The sequence below is a fragment of the Mizuhopecten yessoensis genome, unplaced genomic scaffold (assembly GCF_002113885.1).
Source record: "Mizuhopecten yessoensis strain PY_sf001 unplaced genomic scaffold, ASM211388v2 scaffold11041, whole genome shotgun sequence".
Classification (NCBI taxonomy): Eukaryota; Metazoa; Mollusca; class Bivalvia; order Pectinida; family Pectinidae; genus Mizuhopecten; species Mizuhopecten yessoensis.
Window position 1 is genome coordinate 408,997 of NW_018408849.1, and position 11,403 is coordinate 420,399.

The window sequence follows — 11,403 nt, forward strand, 5'->3', positions numbered from 1 at the left end:
TGTAACAATTTCTGTGTCAAATTTTTATATTGTGCATTAATTTTTTGTGCAAGGTGCTGTGTGAAAAATCCTGTGTTTACCTCTACCCCTGACCCGGAAGTTTATTTTTGACATTGGTGACACATGTAGAGGATTATCTCAAGTAAAAGGCTATGTTGAAATTTTGATATTTTACTCCCAAGATGTTGCTCTTGACCAGGTTAGATGGAAAGTTGGCTATCGGATATTGGTTATGAAATTAGATGTTACGATGAAACATAGTAAAATTAATTGTGGTCTTAGTCCAAATACAATGGCCACTATCGGAAACATGTGCTTCAGCCCGCCGACAACGTGACGGTTTTATAACGGAAATCACTGAGTAAGTAAAGCGTAAATAAATCTAACGGCTCTCTTTATATTTAAAGGAATCCATTACTATCATAATTTGTAGATCTAATATCTCTAATTGACGATCATGTATAGATAAATGTTTCAATTATATTATGATAACCTCTTAAAATATATGAGATCTCTTTTAAGTATGGTATGTTAAGTTAGCTTGCCATAGAACACACGCTACAAATGTATTGATGTGAACTTGCACCGAATCTACACTTACCTATCGATCATCGGATCATGTTGACATTACATAATGCTAATACCATTTAAAATACGTGTTTACAGTCTACATAGAAAGCTCTCTTAAAACACAGAACAGCCACGTCATTGAGAGTTTTAAGTGCAATCGTGTTCTATGTAAATACAAAACGTTTTTACTTTAAACCACTTTTACTGTACCAACGCACTCATGAGTGGTTATCAAAACCAGGACAAGGAACGCACAGGCCTGTGACGTATTTTTCATAATTAATGCATCGTTTGGCGCAGTCCTCCAACACAACAATGTTTTGTGTAACCATTACTGTAAAGGTAAATAACAGAAAAACCTCTATATAAAGTCACTCTGTTATTACAGAAAAACCTCTATACAATGTCACACCGTTATTAAAAGAGAAAACATCTATACAATGCCCCATGTAATTTCAGTAATGCCTCTATAGAATGTCCCTCTTTAATTAATTTCAAGTCAAACCTATACTGTATAACGGTTATATTTCGTGGGGGGGGGGGGGGGGGGGGGGGGGGGAGGTAATTTCGCTATTTGCGTGCTTTGAATAATATTCGCGAATTCTAAACACCAGCGAAATTATCGAAATTGTTGCACTTTTACGGACCTTATCACAGTTGAAAATACTTATAACCCAATGCTGTTCTGCAAGCTTAAATGAATCCAAATCAGATTACCACCTGACAACTGTGATAAATTGATTACAGTTTACTCCTATAAAGGTACTAACACATTTGATTTGCTTTCGAGTGAAGTCACTGGTGGAGGACAACGCTCGGGATCGTCTGTTTTAACAAGAAACCCTCTATAAAAAGGCCTTCTGTTATGACTCTTACAGTAAAACCTGTATTTAATGTCACTCCGTTATTACTTTTACATGAAAACGGTAAAATCTTTGTACATTTTGTATAATGTTTCTCTAATATTACAGTAAAACCTCTATGTAATGCCCCGCTGTTATTAATTTTTATGGAACCCTCTAAATAACGTCTCTCTGATAAAACAGTAAAACCTCTGTAGAATGTCCCTCTGTTAATACTCTTTTAACAGTAAAACATTCTAAAAAATGCCCCTCTGTTATAAATACAGTGAAACCTCTATATAATGTCCCGCTGTTATAAATACAGTGAAACCTCTATATAATGTCCCGCTGTTATAAATACAGTGAAACCTCTATATAATGTCCCGCTCTTATAAATACAGTGAAACCTCTATATAATGTCCCTCTATTATAAATACAGTGAAACCTCGATATAATGCCCCGATGTTATTAATGAAAAATCTCTATTTAAAGTCACTCGGTTATTACTATAATAGTACAGTAAAACCTTTATAGAATGTCCCTCTGTTATCAGTCTTACAGAAAAACCTCTGTAAAACCTAAATAAAATGTCCCGCGGTAATAACAGTTTAACATATATGTGGTGTCCCTATATTATTACAGTAAAACATCTATGTAATATCCCTCTGTTTATACTGTAGAACCTGTAAATAACGTCACTGTTAATTTCTTACAGTAAATCCCCTGCATAATGTGCCTTTGTAATTGCAATAAAATCTGCGTATAATGTCCATGTATTATTACAGTAAAATTTCTGAATAACACCCTTCTTTCATATGAGTGAATCCTCTACATGATGGCCTATTTTTACTTTTATAGAAAACTCTCAATATAATGCCCCTCTGTTATTTCAGTAAAATCTCTAAATTGTCCCTCTGTTTTAACAATAAAGCTTCTACACTGTATATGTACAGAGGGGGCCGCAACCTTATAACAGTAAAAAACTATGTATAATGTCTCTCTGTAACCACTTTAATGAAACACCCTCTTTCAAATGCCCCTATGTTATTAAAAATACCTCTATGTAACGACCCTCTGTTTATACAGTTATGTTAAACCTCTTAATAATGTCCCTGTTACTTTTCTTACAGTAAATCCCCTGCATAACTCTTATGTAGTTGCAATATAATGTTCAACTGTTGTTGACTTTTTAAGTAAAACTGTAAAATAATGTCACCATACAGTAGAGCGTATGTGTTAAAACTATTTGTTTAGCACTAATGTATATAAACTTGATATAGTGACCCTTGTGTTGAATTAGTACAATGACCGGCGTTTATTAATGCACAGTTTATTTTTGTTATTCATTTTTCAAAGATTGTTTACATTGTCATTTAAGTAAGTAACATTGTTTTTGACAGACAGACAGACAGACAGATATACAAATCTAAATTCTGTCGATTAATAAAACTACGGAAATGTCACTGATTGTACTGTTGACACTGAAGTTAAATAAGTCCAATGATACGACGCCATATTTGACATCCACAGGTCATTTTATAAAGTAAAGGGCTGGGTACAAAACCGCAGAGGGGAGTAATTTCGCTACTGTAAATAAACAAACAGACTATCGAATCTGAATTGTTCAGACAACAACAAACAGCATGTGGAGTTATATATCAGCCTCTCAGTAGAGGTGCTAAAGAAAGATGACGTCGTATACACCAGTTCTGTTTTGATAGCCAGCTCGATCTCCAAAAACTTGTTTGTTCGATCAGGAATTTCGACTAAAGCAATGGGATTGCTTTTAAGCTAGCAATGGAGATTGACCAAAAACGTCACGACGCCCTCATCGAAATACACAGGATCCACGTCCGATACACAGATCATCACTTAATTCTATGAATATTTCCTGATGAAACAGTAAGCTCACAGTAAGGTATAAAACCCTGACCAATCGCTAGGGTGATATTTTTTCTTTGACTATTACAAAGGTGCTTTACCAAAAGCCTGTCAATCTTTTCGTTATGCCACCACGCGAATAATTTAATTGATGTTTTATGAATCGCAGAGTACGTTCTACATTTCACAATGGTTTGGCCTAAAATCATCTATTCATAAATATGAAAGGAATACATTGATAAGTGAGGTTGTAATAAAATAAGTCAAACAATTGTACCACATCCTCAGTACAAATAGTTCCGAGCTGTAGGTCAATACAAGATTCCAACAACAGGAAGGACACGACAAAACAAAAAGTGAAAGAGTCATGAACCTTCATAGTAAAATATGAATCAGATTCGATTGACATTGTAAATACCACCTCAATGCTGATGCTAGACTAGTGTAAAAAAATGTTGCGATGAAAACAAAATATGTGTAAACACAGAAAAAAACAAAAATCATGCATGTTACTACTTCACAGAAAAATTGTAAATTAACAGAAGAATTGTCCGCTGTTATCAACAATATAAACATTGAAAATGTAAAATGTGAAAAACTTTTGTGGGTGTCCATAGATGATTGGCTCTCTTGGGACATTCAATTTACAAATGTCTATAAAAAGATATCATGTCATATTTTTCAGATGAAAACGTTGAGACCCTTTCTGATCCGTCATCTTGTATGACTTTTTTAACTGCTTTGTTAACCCATATCTGGATTATTGCTCAACTGTTTGGGGTAACAGTTCAAAAAGTAATATTGTAAAATTAGAACGCTGCAAAAGAGAGCAGCCAGAATTATTTTAAATTTGATTTTTCCACACCTTCCTGTGATATTTTCAAAAAACTAAAGTGGTTACCTTTTAACAAAAGAATTTTATACAATCAAGTAGTTTTTATGTACAAGATACTTAATAATTTAGCTCCACAAAATTTGAGTAATTTTACGTATATGTCTGATGTTCAGGGTAGAACTACAAGATCATCATCTACCTATGTGTTTTACTTGCCATGTCATAAGACAAACATTTTTAGAAAATCTTTTAGATATCAGGGACCCCTTACATGGACTCTTTTACCAAGTCATAATATAAATTGTACTTCATTTTTAGAATTTAAGAGATCTGCAAAGCAATTTTACTTGAAATGATTTATGATTTCCTCCCTTATTCTGTATTTTATACATGTATATTTCTTAAAACTGTAAATATTGTACATTTTATCATACATTGTATGTTGACCATACGTAAGATAAGCTTCATGCTCAATATGTTATCAAGAATAAATAAAGCCTTTATTATTTTTATTATAAAACGAATAGCCTTTAACGCTTAGTAAATATATTAAGGAACTTGTTTTTCAATAATATCTAAATCTATTCCATTTATTATATTTTTCGTTTGTCCGTGCTATCATTTGTTTACTAAGGACGGTGTATTATAATTATACCATTGATCCTAGCTAAACATTTTTCTGATGTTGAAAGCGTGGGAATAAAATGAGATCGTAAAAGAGAATTTTATGATTATAATTGTATTGTTACAACACTGGAATTTTACTGAGCTATAACTTCCGACCTATATTACTTCAAACAAGAACATAAACGATCAATTACTCTTCATGTAGTTTAACAGTCGAATTGTTGACTTAAGACGCCGATACTGGTAGTTCAAGATTATAGGCTTTTACAAATCAAGACTGTGGGGATGGTTATGGCACTAACGGATAAAAATCGTTCCAATTTCGACAGCGATTTTACAGACTATCATTAATCTGTTCCTTCCGGACTGGGACAACACTCTGTATGGGAGTTCCGGTGTGATGACGTGAGTAGAAAGCTATGTTACCGACTAATGACTGAGTAAGGGAGGGAGTCAGTCTGGTTTTACAGTTGGAGTAGTACTGACGGGCTTCGATGGTGATACTGTGCTAGTTTATATGGTAACATTTAATGTAAGGTGACTTTCTAATTTTAACAAATCTTCAGAACTGTTTCATTGAGAGATAATGACTATAGGAATGCTTGCATATTTAAACCCAGAAAATTATAAAGCTTGGATTATATGTAAAACATCTTCTGACCAAAACATATAAATATGGCCTTTAATGCTTTGTAAAGTTGAAGATTTTTCTTACGTGATGGGGACCCTATAAGACAGATTAGTGTATTAATGTCTAAGAAATAAGTGAACCCTCTCTGGGAACCTGTAAGTCAAATTTATTTTTTTAATATATACTCAGAAAACATGATAGGTCCTTTACTAGCATATGACAAAATAACTAAGATAAGACCTAATGGCATTTTTGGCTTAGAGAAATCAAAATGTCATTTACAAGATTAAAGTAAAGAGAAAACAAACTATTGTAGTTTTGCATTACAGCAGACAACATTTACCGAACCGGATTTATATAGACACAGAAGGTACCGCCGAGCGAGGACGGATCCATACAGTTCCCGTTTAAAATGTATCTTCAGCAACATTGGTGGCTGCGATTTCACTGCTGTTTTGTCTGCCTCGCAGGTAGGTCATCTTCACAATTTATAAGTGGGTGTATCGTTATGAAGGCTGGGGTAGTTAAAATCCCTAAATCAGTGTATGTTTGGAGTTACGGTGCCTGGGTATGCAAGTGTTTGTTTAGAGTTAAGGTGCCTGGTTCAGTGATTGTTTAGAGTTAAGGTGCCTGGGTCAATGATTGTTTAGAGTAAATGTGCCTGGGTCAGTGATTGTTTAGAGTTAAGGTGCCTGGTTCAGTGATTGTTTAGAGTTAAGGTGCCTGGGTGAGTGATTGTTTAGAGTAAATGTGCCTGGTTCAGTGATTGTTTAGAGTTAAGGTGCCTAGTTCAGTGTTTGTTTAGAGTAAAGGTGCCTGGGTCAGTGATTGTTTAGAGTAAAGGTGCCTGGGTCAGTGTGGGTTCGGAGTTAAGTTGTCCGGGTCAGTATTTATTTAAAGTTAAGGTGCCCGGATCAGTGTTTGTTTAGAGTAAAGTTGCCTAGTTCAGTGTTTGTTTAGAGTAAATGTGCCGTGTTCAGTGATTGTTTAGAGTAAAGGTGCCTGGGTCAGTGATTGTTTAGAGTTAAGGTACCTGGGTCAGTGTGGGTTCGGAGTTAAGTTGTCCGGGTCAGTATTTGTTTAGAGCTAAGGTGCCTGGGTCAGTGTGGGTTCGGAGTTAAGTTGTCCGGGTCAGTGATTGTTTAGAGTTAAGGTGCCTGGGTCAGTGATTGTTTACAGTAAAGGTGCCTGGGTCAGTGTGGGTTCGGAGTTAAGTTGTCCGGGTCAGTATTTGTTTAGAGCTAAGGTGCCTGGGTCAGTGTGGGTTCGGAGTTCAGTTGTCCGGGTCAGTGATTGTTTAGAGTTAAGGTGCCTGGGTCAGTGTTTGTTTAGAATAAATGTGCCTGGTTCAGTGATTGTTTAGAGTTAAGGTGCCTGGGTCAGTGTTTGTCTAGATCAAAGGTGCCTGGTTCAGTGTTTGTTTAGAGTTAAAGTGCCTTGGTCAGTGGGTTAGTGTCTCGAACAGTTATTCAATTATTTACTTATTAAATGAGACGTTCTCTTCGTTCCGTCAATGCATTGTTACTCGTACAATCTTCTAAGTGTTTCGTACAGTGTATTGGAACCACTTATATACCAGTAGTCAAGACAGTTTTATTTGTTTACATCATTTGACTCTGAATATTTCTTATCTCTCCATTTTACCAAGAACTGGTCACTTGTTACATGACAGGTATTTCATATACCGCTTCACTGTAATCTTTTCTTAGTAAGTTTTATAAAAGTACTCGCACAAATCCGTTATCGACGGATAACAGATATCAGCAATGATTCCAAATGATATCTATTTGTTCTGTCACAATAACAAATGATATCTATTTTTCTATTTTTTCTGGCACACAAACAAATGATATATATTTTTTAAGGCACAATATTTTAGACAACTCGTAAAAAACAACCCAAGAGTGATAATTATTTAATTAAGACGTTACGAGGGGGATTGATTTTAAAAAGTCAATCCTTAGCTGAATAAAAAAAACTCTCAAGTGAAGAACATTCAACGATATTAAACAAACGCTTGAGCTTTTACTGATGGCTTTGATTGGCTTCAATGACTAAGCTGGCTTTCGTATGCTGTGTTACTACTGTTTTCGTTGCAGTAGGTTGCTATGCCATCGACCCAGGGTGTAACGGTTTCCCGGAAGCTCGTGTAGATGATCGTCGCTATGATGGCGACCTACTTGAGAGTCTGTCCCCTGTCGGATACCAGCAGTGTCGGAAAAGATGTCGGGCGAGGCATGTCTGTCTCGGTATCAATTATAATAGAGAGCTGTTGCTGTGTGAACTTGTTAGGATAACCACGTCCGTATCGGCACCACTCACGGTCGTTCCCGGATACAGTTTTACCGATCTTAATGTCACTGACGTCATTCCAGCCCAGGTATTGTATTGTGCTTCAATCAAACAGAGGTTTGAATATCATTTCTGATTTATTCCTTGCCTTACAAACCGAAAGAATACGTTGTCTAAATGATAGGAGTTGATAAGGACTATGTTTTCACAGTATTAGGTAAAATCTAGATCCCGAGTATTAGTTAAAGGAACAGTTCTGCAAAACAATAATTTAAAAAAATGAGAAAATAAAACGTTAGCGCTGCAAAGGAACACAATAAATAATTACCTTACAGCATAACCCGTATTCCGTCTTTGCGTATTGCAGAGTTATCTTCTCTTGGGAGCAGGTAGTGATTGTGACGTCACTTGTTTGTGAGAGTAACGTCATCAATTTTTGAGAAAACGACGTAATTTTCTCACACAAACCAATGACGTAACAATCAATACCTGCTCCGAAGAGAAGATAACTCTGCAATACGCAAAGACGGAACAATTATAAACTGGGATATAAATAAAAATGTCATTGATTAGTTCGTATATAATTAATTGTTTGGAATGTCTCCCATTTTTTATCACTTTAAATCTCTAAAATCATACTCCAAATAACAGTGGTGATAGGCGTACATAATGTAGCTCGTTAATCAAACCAGCGATAACTTCGGTGACCCTTTGACTACCCATCTCTTAACCTAAACACCACTAACCTCGATGACCCTATGACCACCCATAATCAATTGAGTTGTATAAATAACCTTGGGAGGGTGGGAGAGAACGCTTGTTTCTCTACATAAAGACCACTAATCTGATTGTTTCTATACCTGTAAACCACTAATCGTGTGGTATTATTACCGGAACACCACTTCTCTAGGTAGGGAGTAGTGGGTAGGGGAGAGACTTGCTTGTTATCGCACCTCTGTGATTTGAGGTAGTTAAGTAAAAACATTGATCAGAAATGCATTGAATAACTTTCAACTCTCGTAACAAAAGTCTATATGCACAAGCATAACTTATTCAGTGTTAATATAAGCCGTATTCGACGTGTTCTGGTGTAATGAAATTTTTGTTTGCAAATTCGCACAGTCTCCATCCATAACACAAGATAATAAATTCTGGTCTGATTGTCAGTAAAGCAGTCAGTCGATTTGAGTATGGGATTCCTTTATTGTCATGGATATCCCAACATAGATGTCTGGTTACAAGGAGCACATGTATAGGATTCCTGTCTCACTGCAGGCACTGACGTCTCATCCACTGTATTTTTTCGTATATTCAGTAGCCTCCCCTTAATTGAATTTTAAAATATAACTGGACCAGATGTTGAAGAAATAGCTCAGCTAGTTAGAGCGACAGCATAATGGGTAAAGGTTTAACGTTCAAATCCGCGTAATCTTGTTGCTGATTATTTACTTTTTTTTATTTTATTTCAATTTTGTTTCATAACATGTTCCACAAGATGGGTATCTTTCAGAAATTTATTTATTAACACCATAGCCATGAAAATTAATTCGTTGTAGCAGTTTATTTACAGTGGCGTGGGGACCTTAAGTAAATTATACCTGCATCGCACCTCACTTTCGTCTTGAGGTTTCCTGTTCAATATTTAGAAGTAATTAATAAATCAGTGTACATTTAAACCTGTAGATATTTAATTGCTAACAAGTTGAATTCTGTTTTACGTACTATGCTTATAAATAACGTTTCTTAGGAAATTTGCCGGAAAGATTCCTGTCCTGAACAGCATATGTGTATAATATTGAAGTCAACAGGCAATCTGACATGTGTGGATGACTACAATGCAGGTATGTTACACTGACGCTTAAGGCATAATTGTACATACCTTAATAACCAAAGATTTGGTATAAAGTTATATAAATCAATCTACATACATTGATTCCGTCACCCAGTGTGATACATACGTCAATATGTTAGTTACAAAGGGTTTAACGTCCTATTCAAAACTAAGGTAATTTGAGAAGGTACCCCCCATGTGTGTTGTGTATGCATGCACGTGTGTAAGTGTGCTGGCGGAAGGGCATGTTGGGTGTATGTGTTTGCTTGTGAAAGCGCGGATCTGATGCCGCCTATGAAGTGCTATCGCACTGAAATACATGCCAAATGCACCCGGCACAGAATTCCATCCAGTCACATAATAATGACAACGGGTGAACCAGTTGTTGATATTACACTAAATGCTGAAAGTTAAGCAGGGAATAGCAACTACCATATTTAAGGACTTTGGTATGTCCCGGCCTGGGGACAGAACCCATTGCCTTCCTAACCTTGGCGGAGTTTGTACTCTAAAGCCAAAAATGCCATGTAAGGCGCTTAGAAATAAAACCAATCTAGACGGAAAGAGATAAATACTCATCCCAAATATTGCCATGTGTGCAGCAGATTTATTTTTGTCGCTTTCGTGTCTACAAGTAGAGGGCACAAAAGAAAATTCGCAATTCATGATCTCCTTAATTCTTTCTTTGAAGACGTTGCTATTATTATTTGTGTATATTTTCAAGAGCTTCATGTAAATCTTTCTGTTCGTCATATATCACTCTCGTTTCATCGACTATGAGCTCGATTTACAGTTTTGTTTGCACTGTCCTAGGTCACCTTTGGTGTCTCTTGACGGAGGTCGCCTATGTGTGGCTTATTAGACAGTTATTTGATTGTTTTGATGGTGTTTCAGTGTCGACAACTACAACCACGATGCTGCCAACAACGATAACTACAACACCTACAACAACAACAACTACAACACCGACAACAACAACTACTACAACAACAACTACAACAACAACACCGACAACAACAACACCGACAACAACAACTACCATTTCAGGTAAAGTACCTCGTTTGATTTTTGTATTGACTTAGCAACCCCTCGTTTGTCATCGGTGTTACTTTGATTGCTTTCACATAGCTAAGTCTTTAAGAGTGTCGTCGTTCCATCACACGTTATTATTCTTTTAATATGGTCAACGTAGTTAAACAATACACTAAAAGACACACAAGTGAAACTCCAACAAAATTTGGTGACGGAAACAGCTTGCCTTATATGAATGTCACTACACCATACGGCTGTTTCGTCTTTCTAAAACACATCCGTGATGCGTAGGGGGAGGGTGCATATCGTTGGAAATCAAATTGGTCTAAACTATTGTTGGAACCGAAAGGGGATAATAATTAAGGTTAAATACCTACAGAATATGAAATATTATGAAATTATTAAAAGTAATGTCTTCCTGGATTGGAATTAACGGGAATTTAAGCAGAAGAGCGATTTTATTGAAGTCCGGCCTAAACCATATAACGCAATTTACATTAAAAAGTAGTGTTTTTCAACTTCAGTTAAATAAAAGAAATGAACAGTACTTCCAATTTTGGAAGTTGCAGATATATAAAATAAATCTAGTTTATGTGATAGGTTCAACACGAAGTGGTTGTGAGTCTGGAGATTTTAGTTTTGAGGCGAGTGTGGATTTGTGTTACCGTCTTGTCGCCAGTCCTTCTGTTTGGTGGGCGTCTCGACATTATTGTTCTGAATACAATAACGGAAGACTTATGATTCTGGATTCTGCCACGAAGATACAGTTCATACATAGCCTCATTTCGTCGTCCACATATTCAGGTAACAGCAATGCAATTAAATACGTGTCGAAGAGGATCTCAGATGAGAACCAGGGTTG

At 36.1% G+C, this 11,403-nt stretch overlaps 1 protein-coding gene across 1 annotated transcript; it reads left to right on the top strand.

The window, feature by feature from the left end:
• Positions 1–5,220: 5,220 nt before the first annotated feature.
• Positions 5,221–10,468, top strand: LOC110464897 (the record flags this gene model as incomplete). The annotated part of the gene is made up of 5 exons (XM_021520360.1): positions 5,221–5,287; positions 5,716–5,856; positions 7,489–7,766; positions 9,426–9,519; positions 10,404–10,468. Coding segments are annotated over exons 2-5 (495 nt in total), but the record flags the coding sequence as incomplete, so codon positions are not given.
• Positions 10,469–11,403: the final 935 nt, after the last annotated feature.